Here is a 26,035-nt window from a genome sequence, read left to right as displayed (position 1 = left end):
GCTTTCATGTACTTGACGTGTGTGTGTGTGTGTGTGATTTCTGTTTAGTTAAACGCATGCTGAATGTTAGTTTATCTTTAGGAATATGGTAGATTCCATGCTTTGCTTTTGCCCCTTTGATGGTTTTGCGGGTTATAGTGTCACACTTGGTATGTTTGGTTTTCAGGGCATGGTGGATGTTTGGTTTGACCTTAAATGACTATCCTTGACGTGAAACGAGAGAGCATGCCCTAAGGGTCCGACTGCCAGCTCTAAAATATGTGAAGAAAGTGTTCAGATTTCCCAAGCCCCATGCTCATGTTGTCTGGCTTCAGTCAGCTTTCAAGGAACCTTATGGCCACCAGATCAGGGGTGTGAAATACATTCGCCAGTTTCTGAGCAGGGAATAAGCCACCTGTGCTTTACGGATGATGCCATAGCATTGTTTCTATCCCAAACAGTTTGGCAACTCCCTTACTCAAGCCCACCTTCAAACATGGCAGATTACTAGTGTGTGATCAAACCGGGATATTATTAAAAGCAAACTATTGTGAGGTTTCATTTAACATTTAAATGGCAGTGTTAGACTAATCAGAGGCAACTTAACACTGCTCTGTTTAAGTGCAAAACTATTGCATTTTAAATCTCAATCACATTATTGGTCAGAAAAATCACATCCTGGTTTGGATGCCGTTATTTGTCAAAGTGGAATTCACCGATTCGGCTCTAGATTTGAGTGGCGCAACTGTGTTAATGAACTTCTTTTTTAAAAAGACCAGGCAGTTTAACTATTTGAAAATTTTAGATGTTTTGCTGCTTTTTGTGGAAAGGCTACTGTATTTATTTAACATATTTATCAGTGGGTTTGATTTTATTTTTCACATAGCTTCAATGTGTCTAAAAGCTGTCGTGTTTGACATTGACCATGATTGCATTTAACAGCTTGAAAAGCAGGACAACTAAACAAAACAAGGCAGTTAGTAAGAGGAACCGGATTGACGGTTGTATGTAAAGTCCTCAGTTGTTCTCATCGAATCCACTGGTTTTTCATTTCCATTTTTTGTAATATATCCTGTATTTAATTCAGTGTTCAGGCTCAAAACTGGCTTTTCCATTTATTAGCATCGTTCAACCCGAATCCTGCTTTTGTCCAAAACAGTTCCTCTGGCACTAATCAAGAGTGTTAGTAAAAGTATCATTAGTGTGATGATGAAGTAGACTTGTAAGATAATAATGGACTGTAGAAGAGATGGAAAGCTACTGTTTTGCAAAGAGAACACTTGAACAACAAAGGACAGAACTAGACGTGTTTGTGGCATGCTAAAAGAAAGTCTGTCTAAGCAATGAACAATGAAACAAACAAGCAGTGAGAAACTGCACCTAACGTTCATTAGATGAAAGAAAGCAGGGTAAATGGCATTACGTTAAACTGAGGTCGCAATTAAAACTAGACCTCAAACTCTAAACAAAGCTGTATGGACTGATTCCCCAGCCTGTGTGATTCCTTCACTGAGGAGTTCCATTAAGCCCCACACTTCTGAGTGGACATCATTCACCCCTACAGTTATTCCCTGACTGCTCAGTTTATCAGCTGTGTACATCCTGTTTGCCACTTTATCAGAAATAGCTACTATTATACCATCGGTTGCTGCCCAGTTTATAAGCCAGCTTCTACCTTAGCATCAATGGAGAGATTTTTTTAGAGACATCACCTTTGGGTGGTGGACCAACTGACTTGACTAACACTGATGGATGGATGCAATGAAAAGGGTGTGGTGGCAGGATGCACGTGCACATGGGGGCTAAGAAACAGTCATGCTCAAAGTAGGCATGGGTCAGAACATGGGGCAGACAGGTTCACATCCAAAATCCAATCCAAACACAAATGGTCATCAACAGAGATCAGGAAGATTAACAAATGTGAAGCACAGATTTCACAAACCAGACAAAACAGAGGGTTCATGGAGAAGTGAGTAAATGAGTCCATGAGTCACTGCAGGTGTGTGTGTGGGTGTGAAGGGTTGGCACCAGGGTGGAGCCGGAGCAGGACCGAACCATTCCCCGGAGGGGAGAAACCATGACAATGGGAAATAATGAGGCTGACAAAGCAAGATATGGATCGCAGGCAGTAATTGTATACCCGTGAAGGGCAAATATGAGGTAGGGGAATGTGATAGCTAGTGCGGTCAACATTCTGAAAGTTTCAGCTTTGATAAAGCAGTTTGGGAAGATTCAATATTTAAGGTTTTTTTTTTGCTACAAAAAACAGGAAGCTAAGAACTGATTAAGGGTGTGTTCAAACCTGTCGTCTGGTTCCCTTGGTCTGGACCACACATTGTTACAGTTAACGGTTTTGTGTGTTTACCTGGAGGGACTTTTACCAATTAAACCCAACAAGAGGTGGTAAAAATGCAGGTCTCCTACAGAGAGAAGGCGTTAGGAGGTCTGAGCTGGTATCAGCTCTGGGAAATTAGCATAGTAGGCCTACTTCTTCTGATGTTTCAGCATCATGTGCATATTTACTTCGGATAAACTCCGCATGTCCCTGTGATTACCCTTGATGAGGACAGATGTTTAACTGTGAAATCTAAATGCATTTAGCTGTGGTTTACTCATCACCTGCCTATATTAAGACGCTCTGTATTGGGTACAACTTTGACCCAGCTTGACCCTTTTCTGAACATACAGCAAAAAGTTGTTAGCACTTTTGTCTTATTTGTCTTTGGCCGTTTAGTGCGGCACAGGGATAGACACAGCGAGAGAGAAAGAGGGTTTTTTTGGAGCAGGCCCACCCAGCCAGGGTCAGTTCCAGTGAACATGGAGCAAGTGAACAATTGCTTGGCCAAGCTGGCTACAGGGAGGATTACTGTACATAATGGAGCTGGTCCAGGAATATTGCCGACCCAGAACAAGCAACAGGAAGCAGCATTGGACTCAGCAGCGGTGAGATGGGCTCCTAGACAAACCCAGCCCTGACCCTACTTCGCATTCTGGCCGCTTCAGCACATTGTGGCATTGCGGGACGCTTCTCTGGCCCCGGGCTCTGAATACACCTGGGGTCTGCAGAGACAAGAGGAAACAAACAAACAAACAAACAAAAAGCTCATCCCACTATCAATGTTAATTACTTTTTCATTTAAAGCCAGGCTGATATTTGATGAAAGAACAGTGACGTACTGTAAAATTTGCACTGTAATAAAAAGGAAACAGCGATTCTGTTTTCATATCAGTCAGGCTTAATGGTGGATGTCAGTAGTCTATAGTGAACAGGTAAACTGTCTGCCCCTGAGGGAAAGCCCTGCAGGCTTTTCTAATGACATGAATAAAGACAGGGAGTCTTGATGTGGCGTGCAAGAGCAAATTACCACATGACGAAAGCCCTCGTCTCGTTTTCTTTTTTAATTGCTATTTCTTGGCACACCTCTAAGGGCTCAGTTAAACCTACGCTGATTGCTGTGAAAGTAGTGAGCATACCTCGGCTGAGGGCTGGCCTTGCTGTCAACCCGAGTGTAGTTTTGACATGTAGCAGAATAGGCAGTTACTGTGAAAGATCTGCTGGTGCACTTTACCTGCTGCTCTGCCAAAAAGTGCTTTGACCAAGGTTCAACATCTGTGAGCTGATCGGACCGATGCTGTGCTCTGTTAAACCACAGTTGGTTGTCACAAGCCCGGGGGTTAATTACTCACTTGATTAAACATCAATACTTGTTTATTAAAGGGGACATATGAAATAAACACAATTTTTGAGCGCATGTGCACATTAATAGGGAGTTGTGAAGCCTACCATTTCACAAACGTCAGAAATAAAACATCAGTTTGCCTGAAAAAATGAGTCATTCTGAATTTTTGCTTCATTTTATATAGCAGCAGTACAGTGGTTTGTTGTTGTTACTTAATAACTGGTAGAATTTTTCTTGTCAGTGACAACTCTAGGGATAACAAGAGTGACTGCGGTTCTTGAGTGCGGACTGGTGAGTGAGAGAGAATGTTATCAGCTTTAGGGTTCTCCTTATCTACGGCTTAGAGAGCAGAGAGAGGACTGTCAAAATCTTTTCACAGAATCCCTTATCTCCTAGCGCAGCTTCTGATAGATATCTCCCAGCAAAACCTGAGCTTCCAACACACTACTCAATCTCTGCAGTCCCTATTAGGGTTGTATCAACACACTAAATAAACAATTAATGATGGCTTCATAAGAGATTTGAATGAGAATAATAATAACAGTGATTGCACAACTTACTGCTGAGACTAGAACTGGAAGGCAGGGGAAAGTCTGAAGCTTGTGAATGTGTCACATGATTCTGAACATGCTGATGGGAAAAGGTTTAATGTGACTGCACATGTAAACAAGTCTGCTTGCTTCTTATCATGCTAACACTCCCTTTAGAGTGGGATTTCAAGTATTGTGTGTCCACAGTGATTGAGACAACACCTTGAATGACATACCTTGAAGGCAGAAGGATAGTCTACACTCCCTTTGAGGCAGATACATGAAATCAGGCTTTTCTACTTTTATTAACATTTATGCCATTGGGCTTTTGATGCTTCATATTATCATATGTAATAATGTAGTGAGCATGATTTAGTTACACAACACTTCGGATGAGGAGGATGGCAATGTGATAAGTTATTACTTTAGCTTCCTTGTTAGCTAGGTATTTTTAGCTTGTTAGCTAGGGAAAGGACAGAGATCGTAGGAATCCAAGGCCCTGTCCACACGAATTTGTTTTTATTTATTTATTTTATTTAATCTCAGTTTTTGAAAACATCCCCATCCAGACGAATACGAAAAACGGCTGTATTCTCATGCCGGTCCAGTAGGGGGCCATAGTACCTCTTAAAGAGAGACCTCAAAACACCACTACACATGAGAGAAACACAGGTTTAATCTCAAAGCACTCCATATTCTCTATGAAATGTACTTCCCAATCTTAAAAGTGCAGCAGTAATACAGCATCATTTATATTTATTCATATGTGGGAATCAAAAATCTAGTTCTAACTGCATGTACATTGTAGTTTATTGACTTATGTACTTCACTATAGGAGTGAGAAGCAACTTGCTTTTCAGCCACTTGCTTTTTTCGGCTTTTCTAGCAGAACTAGCAACAGTTGTGGTTCAGATGTGGTTCTGTAGTGAAACTATTATCTTTTTCACGAGGTAGAGTTGTTTTAGAATCAGATTTGGAATTAAAACTAGTTGGGAAATAAAGAATTTGCTAACAAGGTCCACATAATGGTTCACATTACAGCTATTGAAGGTGTGATCTGTACTTGAAAATTGCAAATATTAACATTAATATTAAAATTAAATATTAACCAGTGACTGCTTTCCTCAACAATGGAGTTCAAACAGCTTTAGATCCTTAGATAGCCTGATTAATAGAATGCCAGTTTATTGACAGTGGAAGTTCAACAACAGCCAGCATGTTCACACGTGGGCCATAAGAGAACTTTTACCCAGCTGGCCACTGTTGGGTTGATTGATAGGAATCTGACTCAGTAAGTCCACAGCCGATGTTGACATTTTTCACTTTACATTTCACCCTTCTTTTTTTTTTATCATGTTTTAATCTTATCGATGAAGCTGTGAGCCAGCAATAGATTCCCACGGTCAGTTCCATCGTGCCAAGCACAGGCCGCCTCTGGCCATGCAGCAGACCAGGCCTAGCCATTTATGGCAACAGTACTGCATTTTTGCCTATCGTGTCCTTAGTGCAAATCCCAGGGGAAAGAAGAGTGTTGTCTAGCAGCTCAGATGAAATGAGTTTGCTGTTGTGAAGTCCTGGACACACAGAGCCAGGCTCAGGATGATAAGAGAAACACAAGCCTATTTCGGGGATTGTCGCTAGCTGGGACGGAGTGAGGGGAGGAGTTGCAGTTAGTTGGGGTAGAGGAGGGGGAGGCTGGGGGTGGAGGGGGTGGGGGGTTAGAGAGTTCAAAGACAACACAGAGGTCAGTGGCGAGCATGGGAAAAATGAACCTGGCGGCAGCAGGCATTCAGAACTGATAACTCGATTGTGAGTTATGGAGTGAGATGGATTGAACTAGCACTATGCAAGCATTTTTTAGCTCTGCAGTAACCTTGCCAAAAACATCTCCATGAAAAGAGATTTCAAAGAGTATTTTGGTTCGTTTTGCTTAAATTAAACCTTTTATTTTAAATCGTGGAATCTCATCTAAAGGCATTTTGCATGAAACAAAGAATGCCTTTCAAAACAATTATGCAAATAACAAATGCACAGATAGTTTTCAAAATAAAAGTTTGAGGAAAGACTCAGGTTGGGTTCCTTAAAGAAGATTTAAATTAAGATTCTAAGGTCTTATGTTCACACAAACAAGCAAATCTGATGTATTCCTTCAGTCTGATTTATTAGCCAGGTGTCCACAGTGAGAGACACCAAGTTACTAAGTCCTCATATAACAGGGCAGGTATCAGTATGCTGAGGGTTGGAAGGCTGAAAAGAAAAAGGAAATCTGATCTGATTGGTCAAACTGAGCTGCAGGTCTAGAGTTCCCATCTGAATCAGATTTGAAACATTCCACAAATGTTTTGAGTGTCTAATCAGATAAAAATAAAAGTTTCGTGTGAACATAAAACGCATACATTTGCATAAATAATATTTTTGAGCAGTCTTTTCTTAACCAGGCTTTTGTGTTGCCAGCTGTGCTTACTGTGTCGATTTACATCGTACGTACGCATTATGTGGCCGTGATTTTTATTTCACACATTTTGAGTTCTGTTGCGCATGAATAATTATTGCGATTTATGAAGCCATAATACACTTTTTTCAAGCCAGTTGTGGATATTGTCAAAGCTCCAAAAACAATGATTAGCTGCACATTTCAAACACATCTAAAGACATCAGGGACCTGGAGGTTGTGAGTTCGATTCCCACTCCGGGTGACTGTCTGTGAGGAGTTGGTGTGTTCTCCCCGTGTTCGCGTGGGTTTCCTCTGGGTGCTCCGGTTTCCAGAAACAAGTCCAAAAACAATCAGTCAATTCCTCCCACAGTCCAAAAACACTCGTTGGTAGGTGGATTGGCGACTCAAAAGTGTCTGTAGGTGTGAGTGTGTGTGTTGCCCTGTGAAGGACTGGCGCCCCCTCCAGGGTGTATTCCCGCCTTGCGCCCAATGATTCCAGGTAGGCTCTGGACCCACCGCAATCCTGAACTGGATAAGTGGTTATAGATAATGAATGAATGAATGTTACAAGACTGGTTCAGGTTAATCGTTTTTGTATCCAGCCCTGTGTTTTCTGCTGATATCAGCTCAGTATTGATACTTGGTATTAATCTTTTCTAATTGTATTAGTTATTGCGTATGCCTCTTTTTCTTCTGACTTCATTACTTTCGTATATGGATTTTCCTCTATATTTTTTCCTGACAGTACTCCCACCCAATTATGCTCATTCATAAATAAGACATATTACCAAATGCTTAGCCAGACCTGCAAAAACACCAACACAGAATTCACCACATGGCTTTGTTGATGCAGCTACAGAGGCAGAGTAATGGGCTCTGTGTCCGGGCATGTTCTTAACACTTTCAGAGGGCACAAGTGAATCTTTGGCAGGAATGCCTGGAGGGAGGCTGAGAGCAGCAGAATGAGGGTGACAGAAAAGAAAAACAGATGGACATGCCACTCACTGTACACTCACTGGCCCCTTTATCACGTTCCCTGTAGTAGTTCTACTGTTACTGATTGTATTACATATGTTTCTCTGTTTAATTAGTCAGCTATCAGTGGTTAAGACTCCCACATGGACCACTGGTATTGTTTGGGTGAATGACTATTCTCAGCACCAGTGACACGGGCAGTTTAGTGTCTTGTTACTGTGTTGAGCGGATTACAAAGAAGTGCAGCTTTAGTTTATACAAATGATGAGCAGGAGAGTGAAACCCAGTAGCTCACCTGTTGCTGCACTGTTTGTGTCAGTCGTCCTTTGTTACTGGTTAGTTTCTGGCCATGGCATTGGCATGCTGCTGGCTGGTCTTTTTAATCAGATCATTCTCATCCCAGCAACAAAATACACAAACACGCGTCTACACCAATATTTCAGTGTCACTCTTGTGTTAAGGAAGATCCACCTCTCAGTTACTGATAGCTATTAATGGGGCCTATATACATTGAGCTACATGTTAATGAGCAAAATCATAGCATTTGGAAATTGAAAAGGAATATAAAACATGATTTTCAGTATTCAGACACCTGAAGGTAAAAGAGAAGTGTGATGAGTGAGGCTGTCGGACATTACTAGCCAGTGAGAACCTGGTCGTGATGGAAGTTCTGTGCAGTTGTGTTGCGAGGACGGAGGGTGCGAATATGGCAAGTAGGTGCTATAAGGAGGTGCTTAGAGGATATAATGGCATTCACACACACATAGTCTTTGTCTCTAATACATGCTACTTTTCTCTGACATGCTCTCTCTCCCCCTCTGTAGCTTAAGGTTTATACACAAAAGTCTTTGCCATAACTGCAAATCACAAAAGAATGTATTAAATTAGTGCTCCGTAATCAGTAGTTTGAGAAGACTTAATGTAACACTGGTCCCCAGCAGATGGCTAGAGGTATTTTGACCAAATGTTGTTTACAACAAAGTTGTGGTAGTGTCCAAAATCCTGGACTAAAAATGCAACCCTAGTTCTATGAAAAGACACACAAAGCAAAATAAGCAAAACCGGAACACGTTTCCAAGCCCACTTTGAGGACTCTCTTCCAAACTAGTTCTGCCATAACTGACATAACATTTGAACATAACAGACTTTATGTGATCTGCTAGAGAATTCGGACAAGACCTCATGGGCAGCAACTCCTGCAGAGTGACGTACAATAAACGAACTACTCTCATGGTCCAACGCAGTGTCCTAACTCTGTTTCATTCCCCCGTACTCTTTTCCCTCTGCTGTGGTAGCCTTCTCTCCTGCTTTCTTCTCTTTCTTTCTTTCATTCTTTCTCTCTATCTGGTTCTTGTTACCTGATACCGGTGAGAGACGTGATGACCTTAAGTCAGACAAAGCGTTTTAGAAGTGCTGAAACATAGCCAGGGCCCCCAGAGATTTCATTCTGCATGAGAGTCCTCCTAAAAGCAGATACCCCCTCCAGCATCCAGCACCCAGCTTACAGATCCCTGCATTAGGTTCTTTTCTACAGGGACAGGGAGGAACTTGCTGAACACATAAAAGACCTCAAAAACACATTGAATCGACATGTGTTTAGCCCTGTCTGACCTAACGAGGGGTCAAAGATTCAGAGTCCCTTCTGCCCCTCGAAAAGGTGGACAGAATTTTAGCGTTTTCTCTGCATCACTGCAGAATAGAATTATAATTTGGATAGTGAGGGAACAAAGGCTTCAATCATGTTCTATGTTCATCATAAACAGCACAGTGCTTAGGTCCTGCTTCTCTGTAAAAGTGTTGGGGTTAGCCTGTTTGTCTTTTATAAACCCAGCAAATATATTGTTCCTACTGTTGCACATTTAATGACAAATGGAACAGCAGCAGCATGGAATATTCTCTGTGCTTGTGTAATTATGTCATATGCATTTCAGGTCTTTTTTTTCATACTCTAAGAAGATTCAACCTTACTATAAACATATGCATTTGTAAGATTCAGCTGGTGTGTGTCCATGTCTGATTCCTTTTTTTTCTTCTTAGAATGTGTATAAATAATATTCAGGTGCTAATACCACCTTCTAATGGATAATATTTGCTCTGCTTAATGTGAATGAAGAATTCGATTAAACTATATCAGGAAATTTCTGATTGTATTTCAGTTGTGAAATGGACAGAAGGGATATTTCTCTATTGATTGCCTGTCAGAGAAATCTATAGTAGGAAAAAATAAAAGCACTAAGATTTAAGGAAAATGTGCCATTCCATTCTTATATCATTTCCCCCCCTAGATTAACGTATTCATTTCAGTGGGTTTTAGAGGGAAAAATTCCCAAAATAATATAATAATATGAATGAATCCTGAGAATGGGCATAGTGTGAGGTATTAACATGAATGTAAAGTAGTGCTGGCTTTATTAATGGACAAGCTTGAGGTCATGCTTTCAGTCAACAATGACTCCTGTGTAACTGAGACGAGAGCAAGAGCTGGTGCTCCACCAGTGTTTATTTTCACAACCGACCAAACTTAGCGATGTGTCTTGGGAATACATGAGTTAAGCCTCCGTGTCAGCATACGGAGTCCAGCAACGATAACCATTGGGAGGTTTAACTGCTTAATGTTTGCCTAGATTATGTCTTTAATTAAGAAAATAAGCTGACCTGGCAGTAGGCTTAAGGTGATATATACTCTACAGTACCTTTTACTTATGATGGCATCAAGTCAGTTCCAGCTGCTAATGAAATCCTGTGACCAAAGCCGAGTGAATTAGTGAACATGAACAAGCTAAACCATGTGGCAGAGTTACAAAGTACAAGCAATAAGCTTTATCTTATATTGAGACGTGTGCCATAACTTATACACAGAAGCCTAAGAAGCCTAAGCCTGGGTGTTCTCCCCGTGTCCGCGTGGGTTTCCTCCGGGTGCTCCGGTTTCCTCCACGGTCCAAAAACACACGTTGGTAGGTGGATTGGCGACTCAAAAGTGTCCGTAGGTGTGAATGTGGGACTGTGTGTTGCCCTGTGAAGTACTGGTGCCCCCTCCAGGGTGTATTCCCGCCTTGTGCCCAATGATTCCCGATAGGCTCTGGACCCACCGGGACCCTGAACTGGATAAGGGTTACAGATAATGAATGAATGAATGAATGAAGACCAGCTGGTCTCAAGGTGAATTGGTACATATTTTAGTTTAAGACCATTACTAGGATTCATACAATATATGCTAATTATAATTAGCATGTGCAATAAGTGTACAAAATATATTCATGGATGTTTATATAAATTTCCCCTAACACTAATTTTAATCATCACCCTAAACTTAATCTTAATGCTTATCTTAACCCCAAAGGTTAAGATAAGCATACTTAAGGACCAAATGTTTAGGACAAATTAGCATTTTGTGCTTATTTAAAGCTATTGCTTTCACATCACCATAAAACTAAACCTAACATGAAACCTGACACTGAAGGTATCCATAAACCAGTCTGTACCCTACAAATTCCTTTTTCTTCTTTTCAATGTCTGTTTTGGTGTAATGCTTTTACAGACAGATTACAGCACTGTTTCTGTAGCTCTTCTTTGGGTAAAAGACATATTCAAACCGCAGCACCAATGAACAGGAGCTCAGTGATCATCACATAAATATGCATCATAAACAATTAAAATCTACAAGGAAATCTGTAGGAAATATATGAACTAGTCTTTAGAGATCTTGTTGGACAGATGTCTGTCGATACTCACATCACTTTCGAAAGTGACATTAGTTTATAATCATGCTACAGAGGAAAGCATTAAGCATTTAGTCTCTTGCCCAGGGTGCGTGCTTTACCAACCACACAAACCTGTCTTCAGAAATGGGATCTGAAACCATGCCATATTCAGCTACACATGTTAAGTCACTGCCACTTGTTTTTACATGCATTCTCGAATTATATATATATATATATATATATATATATATATATATATAGTTCCTTTAAATAAAAAGAAATGAATGTTTCTCGGCAGAAAAAAACGCAGGTCTTCTATGGCAAGAATCCTTTATGTTAAAGACAATGCCTCACAGCAGTTTTCTATTGAGAGTCAGTAGAAATTATCCAGTGACCTCACTGACCTGGTCATCCCGTATTGTGGAGGCTAGAGCTTTACAGGGATTAGATGTCATCTATGGAGTTGACAGTTTGACTGGGACAGGCCCCGGTTCAGACGGCTTCCTGCTGTGTGTGGGGCGTCTGTTAATTTTGACTGTGTTCTAATCATCACTAACGGGGCCAACCGCATTCAAAACAAATCAGGATAAACATGACCGCTCCTCAGCTGACTGCTCTTTCACAGTGAAGGAGGAATCTTGGCCTCAAATGTTCTACGGCAAAATATTGTTCTTCTCTGAGCTCATGGTTAGAAGTTGTTGTAGCTTAGAACCTGAGCATTAGCCTCACAGCTGACAGCTTACTGATGTCTGATGTACTTTATGGTATCTTCTTTTTTGTGGTTTCATTTCTGACAAGAACCATTTTGTTCTTATGTTTTACAGAGGTCTTACACATTGATCGTGGAGGCCCTGGACTTCCATAATGGTACTGCTGGTGAAAGTAAGTTATACCTGTATCTATTCCTCTGTCTCTCGTTTGATATTATTTGTAATTAGTAACTTTGGGCTGCAGTTATGTCTTTGAATCTTTCTTCTACAGATAATTATTATTGCTACTGCACAACCAAAAACCTTTATATTTATTAAATATTTCAGAATATTATATTATGCACCTCTTCTATTTAATAGAGAGATGCCTATACAAAGACAAAGTCTCAAACATTAATATTAACCCTTACTTTCATTGCCCTTATTTACCATATAGGGGCACTTTTTAGTTCTACACTTACAGACTGTAGTCCATCTGTAGCTCTGCATACACTGTAAGCCTGCTTTCACTATGCTCTTTGATGATCAGGAACCCATAGGACCACTATGTCAATATCAGTGAAATGCTGAGTATGATCCAGCACCTAAAATGTACCAGCTCTGCTGTGGTTCTATGGGGATCCCGCCCATTAAAGAACATGGTGAAAGGGGGCTAGTAGAGTATTCAGAGCCACAGATGGAGTACAGTCAATTATTGGGGTGGGGGGGTGACAAGGCAATGTATTCATATAAGAATACAATAACTGGACTCCTAAGGGTTAAAAGGCAGAAACTGTAGCTTTGTGTTCCAGGACCCCCTCCTCTTTCAGCCCACTGGCCATTAAAGTTTGCTGACAGGTGCAACTGAACAGGGAAAAAGAAAAGGGGAAGAGTGTGTGTGTGTGTGTGGAGAAGTGTTCCATTGTGTGGTGAGGGGCAGAACAGAAAGAGCGTGAGGTGAATTGGTCTCATGCTTATGAAAATGTTTTTAAATGGGGCTGATGAGTAATGGCAGGTGCTGGTCAGGGTGATACAACTTTAGCTAAGCATGCATTTGTTGGCCATGACCTTTCTGAGCCCCTACTTCCACATGGAACCAATGCAACTGCAAACCTGTTCAGGCCCTTGTGGAGTAACACTATGCATTGATGGTTTGTTTAATGATTTACCCATGGAAGGGCTGTAGGAATGTGAGAGACTCATTACCATTACCTTTAGAACAACATGCCATGGCCTTCACCGTCATTGCTTTGGGGGAATTTTCCTGCACCATACTTTAAGCCAAGGATGTGGGTCGTAACAGAGAGAAGAGATGGCCAGTAGGTTTGAACAATTTTGAATTATTTGGAAAATAACATTGAATAGTACTGATTTACCGAAGTGTCCCTGAAAGCAAACAGCCTCTGAATTTGATAATGGACAAAAGAAATAGACTGGAATGTGGTTTGGGAAAAAAAATGGAAGTCTTAGGGTGAACACGCAGTTTGAGCACCAGATAGGATTTGCACACCAGGACTAAACAAAACCAGCATCCACAGTGTGCCAGGTTAAGGTCATAGCTCAGATTTCTTGGTTCATAGTCTTCTGGAATTATTCCCAGCAATCCTTGAAGTTTCCATTTCCGACATTTCAAGGAGTATTCCACACAAACTCCAGTCAGTATTTGACTGGAAGTCTGTTTCTTTGTAGATAAGCATTCAGATTGACCACATTTGGCTATGAATCTGTCTTGCAGAATAAGATTTCATAACTTATTAAAGTCGTAGTGTTTAATACCTCAGGAGACCTTTGAGCAGAAATGGAATCTGGTATCCAAAACCAAGTCTTGATTAGTGTATAATCACCTGCTAATACTGACCTTTGTGTAATCTTTAGCTTAGAATGAGCTTTTTCTATATAGGGAGCAGGTAGGTCTATCAACAGAAGCTGCCGTGTTGTGCCGCCATATTTCTGCAGTAGCTTAAAACAGATAAACAAACCACTGGCAAATATGTCTTTATATGGCAGAGTTTGGTGGTGCTGTGGCACCAGTCGGAAGAAAGAAAATCAGTGGTTGTTGCCGAGGCTTAGAAGGTGAGGGGTGACTGATATAGATCTTATCAAGGGGTATCTATTGCGGTATTCTGCAACCTCACTACAAGATGTTACTGAATCTTACACACTACTCAGTATGCTGCTATAAAAAACAAGAGTACATCCTTGGTACATCCAAGAGTACAGTGAAAGTATACTCTGCTTTATTCAAATTGCAAGAGTGCACAAGTTCTCTGGCCAGACTTTTCAGTTTGGTAAAATCCTCAAGAGGCTTGTTGTCTGCTGGATAGCGTTGACCAGTGCATCATTGCTCTCTACTTCACAAGGCATTGTATTAGTCTCTAAATTGCGAAATTCGTGTTTTCCTACCCTAATCAGTTTACGTTCCCATCCATGTTTAGTCATATTTTCTCATGCTTGAAACCCAGATGTTCTCATGATGAGATCACATCTGGCCCCACAAGTGGTCACATGACTTGGTAGGCAACTAATGATTGAGTGGGTGATATTTGCGGTACAAAAAGTAAGCAAAAGACAGATATGAAAGACATGTTTCTTATTGATATAGTGTGCAAGCTATGCTGTTTTTCTGTGTTGGTACACTCACATAAGACTTTTCAGTATTAAAGACTAGAAAAGGGATAAACATGGTCTCATTCCTTTACTAAGAGACTACGCTAAATAACGGTATTCCTTTCATTTGTAAACAGACACCAACAACATACCCACGTCACCTGGCATTGAACATCTCTAAAGCTCATATTTAGAAGAACTAACAACAGAGATTTCTGTATCTTTTTCCTGTGTGTGATCTTTGAGGGTAGAAGTTCTACAGGGTGTCATAAATAAGTAAGGAAACACCCATATAAAAGATAAAAGGCTCAGGGAAACCATGGCTTAACAGGAATTCCCTGTTCCTTACATCTTGTGTCTAAAATTGGATCACCATTTTTCCATATAAGTGTTTCCTTACTTTTCTGCTTTCTTATATTTGGGACACACTGTATTGTCTGTTTAATGTTACTTCCTCACTGCACGGCGAAGTGGAGTAGGCTGCTGGTAGTAAGGACATGATACCTGGCTCGGGCCACAAGCTGCAGGCTGCTAGCGAAATGCCACAGTGGCCCTCTGCATTCCAGAAGCTCATGAACCATTGTCCTGTTTATGCTCTTCCATATCGAGGACTCTCATGTCGCAGTGGTTGACAGAGTGTAAACAAAGGATTGTGATTTAACACAAATTATGTGACAGTGTAGTACAGGTGAGGTAAGAATACTGAAGTGTTCATGATATTACAATCTCACATGAATGTTATCACCATCAAAACAGTCTTAGGTTCATTGCCAAGACTGTAGAAGTGTGACACACAGCTGCATCACTGATGTCAGTGTTAAGGTTAAAAACAGCCTGCCCTTCAACAACACCAGTGATGTGTTATAAGTTGTCCAACACTGTAAATCATCTAGTTTTTCAGAATGATGAATCTGGCGCTGCCAAATATTGCATTCTTTATCACTGCTGTGCTGAACTCACTAGTGAAAGTTGAGCTTTCTGTTCTTTTGTAATGCAAGATCTTTCAAATCAGTGTGAATCAGTTTAGGACACAGTCTAATTTAATCTTGTGAGCTGGTTTAAAACGTTTATTGGGCCTCTATCATATGTTTGACCCTCCAGGTCCTAATACAGTTTCCTTGCTCCTTCAAAACTCTTATTGTTCTGAACGTTTACAATGTCCTGTCACCTGTGCAGGTCCAACTGGAAGACTCATAGAGAAAGCTTATCACTCTGGAATGATCAACCCCAGTCACCAGTGGCAGAAGCTGACACACAACGGGCCTGTGGCCCAGTTTGAGTATCAAATCCGGGTGACGTGTGAGGAGCACTACTACGGCTTTGGTTGCAACAAGTTCTGCCGGCCACGGGATGAGTTTTTTGGACATTACACCTGCGACCAGAACGGCAACAAGACTTGCCTGGAAGGATGGACGGGTCCTGACTGCAACACAGGTAAATTAGTCATGTTGTATTTCAAGATCCAGACTGGCTCAACCCACTGTTTCAGTACTGTTTTAACACGTCTTTGTCAACTTGCTCTCACTGTATCCTTTCAGAGTAATCCCTGACTTAATATTCCATTACAGCTTTATCCCAAGTAAAGTTTGTGAAGTTTGTTTGACAACTCCCTGGTGGTGCAATGAGTTGAATCAGCATTAAACCTGGCTGGGTTTTTTTAATATACAGCACAGGTATTTCAGCTTTAAAACTAGTTCACAAACTATACTTTGCCCAACACATTTTCAATTACAAACAAAAATGAGGACTTTATTGTTCTGAAAGCATCAATAGTGTACTAAAAAGTGCTAAAAGAGGTGCACCAATGTCCTTTTAAAATTCCTTTTAAAATAAAGTGTTTTCTACATATGGCTGTAAGCTGCTGAAAAAGCCACGATGTTAGTTCTAGGCGTGCACAATGTATATTGCAGGTTTTGGAAAATGAATTCCTGTTGATTATCAACCAATTAAACACTAAAGTTTGGCAGAAATCTTTATTGTTGAAATCATTTGGATAGCTCCATAAAAATATGGAAAGTAACAGTGATAACTTGCCTCAGTCGACATAAATGTAAATTCTGAGAGCATAAATCATTGTGAACTGTTGGGATTTGCTGTTCTAACCTGAGAAAAATACATAAGCTGTTTTTGATTCTTTGCTATATTAGCTTGCTAAGGGTTGTACCCAACAATCTCATTCTAAACCCCCACCTTAAAAAGCTGTGGGTCATATTTAGCACCAAAATGTAGCAACCCATATTTTTGAAAGTGATCGTTTATTAACTTTATATTTTGTTCAATGAAGTGCTACTCAGTACTTCCTAAACAAACCGGCATAAGCCCTGCTCTTAGATTTTCTTGACCTACCAACCACCCATGCCACTAGGTGTCAGTATAACGGCTGTTCCTAACATGAAGAATCATTGGAGATGACTGATTGCTCTCTTAAGCCAACCATAGCAATTATTCATTCATCGAGATTACACTAGGGCCCCGAAAACAGTTTACAGCATGAAAACAGTTTGGACTTGTGAGATGAAGTCAGTGTCAGTGTGTAACAAACAGTACTGAAATGGAGGTCAAGTTTTCAGCTTTTACCCCAGACCCCCATTTTAGATGTGTCCAGAAGTTAAACATTGGCTAGCATCTTGACAACTTGTTTTTTTCCCCCACTTGAAACCTTATCATTAGTCAACAAAAAGGGTCAGAGTAGTTACAGTCCAGTTTTGAGCTCATTATTCCTTGAAGAAAACTATTAGAAGGCTAGAGAGCGTGGTTTGGCTTACAAAGCTATTACGTAAAGCTCCAGCCAATGGAGACTGCTGAGGTTAATGTGCCTCAAGGCTTGATGACAGGCCCCAAATTGGGTTTGAATGGGCTCTGTGGGTGGATTAGGGATTTGATAGATACCCTCTTACATTCCAGAACCATTCCCAAGGGTGAGGGGAGAGCGGCATGATCTGACATGATACAACAAAGATGGACAGACCACAACTCACACTCACATTTCCTTCCTCTTCCCTTGATTTCCCTCTTTCTTTCTTTCCCACCAGCCATATGCAGACAGGGATGCAGCATCGAGCATGGATCCTGCAAACAACCAGGAGACTGCGAGTGAGTCACTTTATCCGCCTCTTCCTTTATGATACAATTAACATTTTGAAAGAATCCTTGTCTGCAAGTTCCCAGACAGTCTGTATGGTTTTTTTGTTTGTCGTCTTGGCCATGTTGCTTGGCTACTTGACATTTTGAGCTTTCGGGGTAATTTAAGCCTTATTGAAGAGTGGGAGTAGAAACAGTACAGGCTCAGAGTCTCCTCCTGCAGCTGACTGCCAGGCTGCAGAGCTCCAGCGAGTGCGTCATGATCAAATCCCAACTGAATATTGTCTCCTGCCTGTGCTGCCAGTCTCTCAGAGCAGCTCCAGTTCTCTTCCTGTCCACAGACAATGAAAAGCAAAGCCTGCTGACATTCTATTCTAGCATTAGCAAAATATCGGGGGATCAAGGGACCAATTTGTGGACATAAACCACACAAATTGGTGGCAGCTAGGTGCAGAATTAGCCTTGCAGTTTGGAAACTGTTACAATTTCAGTTTCTGGGTTTCACCAAAAATGTTCACCAAAGTATTTTACAATAAAACGAGAGAAGATAAATAAATAAATCAATAATAGTAAATGTTAATGTCTATTAATTTCAAATTTGATACCTTTATTGTTGTTTTTTTATGTATTTTTATATGTATTCATTTTGTAAAAACCAAATTAAATAAGTTAAAGCCGTAGTTTTCAACACAATACCACAATGATATTGTTCTCAACTACATTCATAGACCAGAGAATACAATTTGGGTTTAAAACAAGGCACAGAAGATGCTCCCCTAATATCCAACTGTAAATTGTTTCTCAGTCTTAGGGCCATGATTGAAAAAGGTTGAGCTACTGAGCAAAAAGTTCATAGATGTATAATATTTGGAAGATGGGCAAAATTATGTAAATACGATCATTTTATGAACTATCGCTTTATTTTTCATGCCAAACAAAAAAGTAGCTATCATAGTTTGACATGCATACCTCCAAACTTACTTATCACAGAATGACCCAGTCATAAAGAAATGTCATGTGTAAGTCATGTGTGTCAAGGAGAGGAGAGTTATTGCAAGCTCATAAACAAAGTATATCTTACGCAACTCTCGACCTGGGTGTTCTCTGCAGGTTGTAGCAGGCTCTGCCTTTGGGGCTTATTAAAGAGTTTTCCTTATTTCAGTAAATGTTCAAATAATTAGTAATCAGCAGTTAGCAGTTGTGACATATTATCACACAAAGCTGTGGAATGAAGATTTTAGCATCATTTTTGAGCTATTGTACTGCAATTTCTCATCTTCCACTGCAGATGGCCATGCCTATTAGCCCATTCTTCGCTTTGACAACAGCACTAAAATCATCATTTCACAGTTGTCAGATTCAGAATGCTTAGTAGTTACAGAGTTAGACAAGTGCAGTTTCAGGGGTTTTGCCCAAGGACCACTTATTAGTGTAGTAACCAGGGCAGGGAATCAATGCTGTGTTTCTCTCTACATTCCACCCACCACTGCATTTTACAGGACTATTAGCTTATTAGCTTGGATATTTAATGTATAGGACACAGGCTGCTTGAATTATTGCCTGTTTGTTTGACATAAGTTTAGCCAGACGACTGAAGCCCAAAGTCAAACCTGTCCATTAGAGGAGCTGAGGTACATTTCTATTAGACAATCCCCACCTTTGGGCTTAAGTCATCCAGCTGAAGAGAAATGCTGTATGGTGGAATGCCCACTTGGTCAGCAGCCTCAGGCTAATGAAGTTTCACAGTATGAATGTTTTCTAGGTCAGCCTTGCCCAGCCCTATTGATGTAAACACTGCTATGTTTACTCAAGGTCATTTATCATTCTCATATTACTTATACAATGTTAAAATTAGGTTTCTGCATTTATACATCCAAAATATAATAAAACAACAGCAACAGTAACCACAATAAAAACACAACAGCCGTGGGCTGCACTTGGTAAGATTGTTGTGAGCTTAATATTTCACATGGATTTGCTCGGCCATTCAGTGGCCTGCAATCAGTCTTGAATGGGAAATGTCAGCCACTTTCTGCTCCAATGCCAGCTGTCCGCTTCCCACTCTGCAAGAGTTTGGGGAGGGTAAAAGAAGAATGAGTGAACTGTTGACCGGAAATATGTTTTTATGTGTGTGTTTTTTTCTTTGCACTTTTTTCTCATGGAGAAAGCCATGCTCACATTTAAGAATAACCCTCTTTAATCAGAGAGTGAGGTTTACTTAACCACCGTGTTTATTTTTACAGCTGAGTCGCTGCCCCAGGCTAATTGTTTTCTTTTTTTCCCAGAGGGCAGTCTTTTTTCCTGCCGGAGTTCTCAAGAGAGTCTCTATCTCATAAGAGCACTCCATAAAACAGCTGTATTTTTTTTAATTGCTCAAAGAAGCCCTATTTAATTACAGTCGCCTCTGCCTTAAAGAGGGAAGCATTGGAAAACTGTCACTGTGGCTTTTGGAGAAGCCTTTTAATTTGGTGCTCAGTGGTACAACATGGTCCAAGCATCTTTCTCATCCCTTGCTCTATTTGGGAGACACTTAACAGAAACATGCACGTTTCAATGGGCTTTCTTTCAAATATGCAAATATTTACAATATGCGGATATATATATTTTTAAAGTAATTATTTGATTAATGCACAGATATATCTGAGCTGGCAATGTTTTTGATCGTCTGTATATGTAAAAAAGAAAGACTTATGAATTATGTCTGAGAAAACACACAAGAACTGTGCGTTCAAAGTTCAGCATTGAAAAAAATTTGCTACATAATGCTATTCACGTTATTAACATTCATACACATTTGTAATACTTCTTCTTCTTCATCTTTCGGCTGCTCTCATTCGGAGTCGCCACAGCGGACCAACCGCGATCCGCACACTACCCTTCCTCTCTGCCTGATCACCTGGAGAAATGCTAGCCAACACACCACCTGTTTTCTGATGTTGTAGAATTGAGAATATGCCGTTCTCTGAGTGTGTTGAGCTGAATGGTTTTTTTTAAACAGTGGTTCAAAAAGAAATGGTGGCTGACTTCACATTGATTACTTGCCCTGATCCTTAAATCTTCTTAGCATTGTAAGAAGAGGGAGACCTAGCTAATGGGAGGAAATTGGTGGAAATTAGCCTTGGGGGCTTTACTTACTGATGATTATCAGTTCTCAGTGGTGACATTCCTCAAAGCCAAGTAGACAACAAAAGCCCCTAGGCTTTAATATTTATACATAGGGAAGTGCTGAGGGTGCACCTACCACAGATTTCTTCAGTATTGTTTCTTGCTTCTAGGTTATAAGATTCATATACACAAGATATACTTGTATTGTTGTGATATCGTAACCAAAAACGCTAGATATGTTGATTATAACCTAATTACATACATTTATACGGAGAATATCAGTGCCAGGTTGGATATAAGGGCTGTTGGGTTTTTAGCCCTACAGTGATTGAGCAAGACTTTGGGTAGACATGCTTCTGTGAGCTGACATTACTACTATTCAACATTCTGATCCCGCTCTCTCTCTCACACACACACAAAATCACACACATATCATCCCAGCTGTCTGATCAGTCCCATGCCAGGAAACCACATTCAGACTCAAAGAGCGTGTCTTGCCACAGGCTAATATTAACTCAGCTAAAGGGCCTAGAGGAGTTTTAAAAGCTGCTGTTTGTTGTTTTGTATGGTTTGGCGCTAAATAGTTTGTTGACCAATAGAAGCTGACAGCCTTTTGTTTCTCACCAACTAACCATGGCAGTGTTTTAAGCCTGATGTCTAAAAGGGAAGCTGTAAACTTTCTATGAACGTCTTGAAATAACTCAGTGGTGTGAGAAATGCTTCAGGAGAGCTTTCCTTTTGCTTTTCTTTTTTAAACAGGAAAGTCAGATTCACCTTCATCTCTTCAGACTGTGTAGTGAAAACAGTGTAGTTTCTGTTAAGGATAGAAATCACTGCATGTGAGAGAAGGTCTCACTGTGTTTTGTGTGATTTCTTTGCAGGTGTCTGTACGGCTGGCAGGGTGTGTACTGTGATAAGTGCATTCCTCACCCAGGCTGTGTACATGGAACATGTGAGGAACCTTGGCAGTGTCTTTGTGACACCAACTGGGGCGGACAACTCTGTAACAAAGGTGCTTGTTTTTCTCCTAAATCAGATTTTTGTGGTAGACCAACCATACGGGTTCACTGAGTAGGTTTACAGTAAATATTTCCAAATGCAGCTCATCTTTTGCTACATATCACCCCTCTACTCCGTAATGGAACTGGAACACCCTAGGAATACAAACCCATTTCCAGAAAAGTTGAGACACTTCCTTAAAATGCAATTAAAAACTAAAACCTAATTCATTACAAGCTTTATTTTGGGTTTGTGCTTTGGTTTCAGATCTTTCTCAGCACAGCAGTGCCACCAACAATGCTGTGGTACATTGAGGTGGGAGGATGAACAGGTTACATGTATTTACTGAAGGAAATGTCCAATGTAAAGACATCAGTATAAAACAAATTGGACCAAGGCTTGCCACTTTGCCATGAATAATCTAAATGTTTATAAATAATGTTCCTCGTTAAATGATTGTAAGACTTCTAATCATTTCGGTCTCTAAATGCCATAGTACGTGTAAAGATAAAATAAAAACATCAGCATTACGTGGTCTCAGGAATACTTTGACTAACTACTCTCAATAAGCACATTTTTGCACGGCATCCACTAATGCTTACTATGCATGAAGGAAGCCATTTGTCAATAATGTTCAAAAACATTATTTACTGACTGCAGGGTTAGAGCTCATCTGAAACGGCCTGGTTCAGAGTGGAGACTCGGGCCAAAGTAGAAAAAAACCTTCCAGATCATTAGTAATGCAAAGTGCAGGCTAATGTCTGTCATGGTAGAGGGACTTGTCAGCGCATAATGAACATCTAACTGACCAGGGTTGTTTCACATTGAAAAACAGGTAACAAAAGCTGTGTCTGTACATTTGTGCGACTAAAGACTTTTATAACAAAAGAATGGAAAAGAATTCAGCTTCAGAAACTGGATCAGCAACTTCAGTCTCCAAATGATCATTAATGGTGTTACTGAAGCAAAGATGAAATAACACATGTTAATAAGGCATAATAAAGACATTAAAGGCTAAGCACCACTTAATGGACCTCCATGAATATTCCACATTATTGTAGTTACTGACAGATATAAGTATGAATTAAAATGAAAATAGCAGCTTAATTTACTTTAAAACTGACAATTTTATTAAATTGACAGAAAAACCTGAGTTCGCTACAGAAATTCTCAAACCCGACCGTGACGTCACTGGTGGACAACAGCTGAACAACGCCGTGGTAAAACACCGTTATGACTGACTGTTATGACAGTATCTAGCTAGCTAAATAACCAACATTATTCATGACAATAGCCTAGCAATAAGCTAAACTCAAATGTAGAGGTACCGTTATTCTTGTAAATGTGATCGAAGTCGAACTCGAATTCATCCGACACTATAAACCTCCGTAATGCAGCTACGTAGCCGAGTATAATCTGAGCACCGAGTTTAGCGAGTCAAGCTAACGGTAACTAACACCAACTAAAACAGGCGAAGTGAGTGTCCTTACCCTGTTTACCTCCATGTTACAGAGGCTCTTGAACACCTTTCGTTGGTGTCCTTACATGCCCATATTGTTGGAAAAGCGCCAGTGAAATGAGCTACAGATAACGGAGTGAGTGGATGGTCCTTTCCAAAGTGCCGTTTAAAGTGGACAAATTTAGTCCATTTTCTGGATATTTTGGGATCTTTGGGTCATTTGTGCACAGATGTCCCACTGTACATTGAATGATTGCAGCCAAAAACAACACACCTTTTCCTCATTTTGCATTAAATTAAGTGCAGCTTCTAGAGTTGTTGTCCACCATCTACGTCACAGGCAAGACGCCTATTAGAGTTTCCCAACACCGTTGGGGGGGGGGGGGACAATGGTCTGTTAAACCTTATTCCTTCAATTAGTAAGAAATAACATGTTTTCTGACTATAAATAATCACAAGTTAGGAACTCAAATTCCACTGTATTTATTTGTTTGACACATTCATATATCTGGTGCTTAGCCTTTAACTACTGTGTTTTTGCACTTTTCTAAGTAAATAATATAAAATCATCACTGCTTTTCTTATTAGCATTTAACATACTGTCCCAGCTGTTTTGGAACTTGGTTTGCTGTATTGGTACAATGGAGGAAATGCATTGTAAATCAGTACCAATAGTGTATATATATTTTTCATTTTCTCAGATTTGAACTACTGTGGTACTCACCAGCCCTGTCTGAATGGAGGGACATGTAGCAACACAGGACCTGACAAGTACCAGTGCTCCTGTGCTGATGGCTACTCTGGTGCCAATTGTGAAAGAGGTGAGTGCATGCATCTATGACTTTGGAGTGAAATTCTACAGAAATGGTCCAGCAGTGCAGAACATTGCTGTGGTGTTCTGTTTCTGAAAACGCCCTAGATTAGCTGAAATTGACATTTTCGGTTTTCCTTAAAGGGAACTTCGATGGTATTAGTCAGTATTGACTGGACCTACATATATATGGGGTGCTTTACTCCCTGTTGATTTAAACAAATGCTAGCTATCACCCACTAGTGAGAGATCAGAAGGTGTTAGGTGTCTGCTCTGTTGGAACAGTCTCCTCTGTTTTGACAGTCAAGTGGCAGGATGGGTTCTGTGATGAAGTCTGCCAAATGGGAAGCCAGAATCCTTTACTCCAGACCTCAGATACACGCAATTAATATCACTCAATCACATACAGCCATATTCTGTCACTGTATGTGAATTTGTTTGTTTATTAATACATTCTGGGGAAGGATATTTCAAGAAATTAAGCACATATCGCATAAACATTTAACCCTCTGTCTTACTCTTGGGTGTGCAGCTTGATAATGTCACAAACTATCAGGACGTAATGATGAGAGGGCTTTCTGTCTGTTTTGAGGAAATGCATTGTAGTTAACTGGACCACATATCCACCAGCTTAAATCAGTGGTAGACAATGACTTCCCACTTGAAAAAAGCTTATTTGTCTGGAGAACAGAAAACATTCTGCTGTATAAGTGCTGGACTGTCAGTGATGTGCATGTGTCTGTGTTTACAGCTGAACGTGCCTGCCTCTCTAACCCATGTGCAAATGGGGGAAGCTGCACAGAGACCGGTCAGGGTTATGAGTGCTCATGTGCGGCTGGCTGGAGTGGCCCATCCTGCAATATCAGTAAGAATATTTACAGAGCATTTCTGCAACTGTGTGACTGATGATCACAATTTATTTTGTACATATAATTACACTTCACTTTGCTTCAGGGTAAACTCTGTAACAGAGTGCAGTGAGAACGGAACCCAGTTCTCTGTTTCGACACCTAATACCTGGCCATAATCCTAATCCTAATCTGGGTGTCAGATGAAAACCTAATCATAACATTAACCTTGTTATTAACCCTTAAACTACTAGTGGAAAACTGGACTGAATCCCTCCACTTGGCATGCATGCTTCGTTTGTCCAACATTCTCTCTTCTTTCTAGATGTAGATGACTGCACACCAAACCCGTGTAACCATGGAGGCACTTGTCAGGATGCGGTTAATGGATTTAAATGCCTCTGCCCTCCTCAGTGGATCGGCAAGACATGTCTGATCGGTGAGAAAGTTCAAACTAATAAGAAAGATTTGGAAATATTTTGGAAAGATAAAATATATCACAGTGTTTGAGTTGTGTAGGTTTCTTCAAGCATAACGTTACCATTGCATTTTTCTTCAAAGACGCCAATGAATGTGACAACAAGCCTTGTGTGTACGCAAAGTCCTGCCGTAACCTGATTGGTGGATATTTCTGCGAGTGTCTCCCAGGATGGACTGGTCAGAACTGTGACACAAGTGAGTTGATGACCTTGGATTTCTTGCTCCTGAGTTTCAGCCAGATCAGTCAGTCGACCAGAGCTTGAGTTTCTCAATTATTCATTCATTCATTCATTATCTGTAAGCGCTTATCCAGTTCAGGGTCGTGGTGGGTCCAGAGCCTACCTGGAATCATTGGGCGCAAGGCGGGAATACACCCTGGAGGGGGCGCCAGTCCTTCACAGGGCAACACAGACACACACACACATTCACTCACACACTCACACCTACGGACACTTTAGAATCGCCGATCCACCTACCAACGTGTGTTTTTGGACTGTGGGAGGAAACCGGAGCACCCGGAGGAAACCCACGCGGACACGGGGAGAACACACCACACTCCTCACAGACAGTCACCCGGAGCGGCAATCGAACCCACAACCTCCAGGCCCCTGGAGCTGTGTGACTGCGACACTACCTCAATTAATGTTTCTCAATTAA

The 26,035-nt window shown here is 40.7% G+C and overlaps 2 protein-coding genes across 2 annotated transcripts in view; one reads left to right on the top strand and one right to left on the bottom strand.

Annotated features, from left to right (window-relative positions):
* Positions 1-17,659, bottom strand: part of LOC136674928 (putative leucine-rich repeat-containing protein DDB_G0290503) — a 132,922-nt gene extending 115,263 nt beyond the window's left edge. Inside the window, exon 1 of the mRNA XM_066651255.1 lies at positions 17,574-17,659. Within this exon, the coding sequence (XP_066507352.1) occupies positions 17,574-17,652 (79 nt within the window). The 5' untranslated portion in view covers positions 17,653-17,659. The remainder of the gene's footprint in view (positions 1-17,573) is intronic.
* jag1b (jagged canonical Notch ligand 1b) overlaps positions 1-26,035 on the top strand; it is a 45,045-nt gene that overhangs the window by 2,693 nt on the left and 16,317 nt on the right. Inside the window, exons 3-10 of the mRNA XM_066651243.1 lie at positions 12,124-12,181; positions 15,772-16,029; positions 17,628-17,688; positions 21,663-21,793; positions 23,941-24,060; positions 24,802-24,915; positions 25,224-25,337; positions 25,460-25,573. Coding sequence (XP_066507340.1) covers positions 12,124-12,181; positions 15,772-16,029; positions 17,628-17,688; positions 21,663-21,793; positions 23,941-24,060; positions 24,802-24,915; positions 25,224-25,337; positions 25,460-25,573 — 970 coding nt within the window. The remainder of the gene's footprint in view (positions 1-12,123; positions 12,182-15,771; positions 16,030-17,627; positions 17,689-21,662; positions 21,794-23,940; positions 24,061-24,801; positions 24,916-25,223; positions 25,338-25,459; positions 25,574-26,035) is intronic.

This window comes from Hoplias malabaricus, chromosome 2 (assembly GCF_029633855.1).
Source record: "Hoplias malabaricus isolate fHopMal1 chromosome 2, fHopMal1.hap1, whole genome shotgun sequence".
Classification (NCBI taxonomy): domain Eukaryota; kingdom Metazoa; phylum Chordata; class Actinopteri; order Characiformes; family Erythrinidae; genus Hoplias; species Hoplias malabaricus.
The sequence above is the reverse complement of the archived record's forward strand: the minus strand, read 5'-3'. Positions and strand labels throughout refer to the sequence as shown.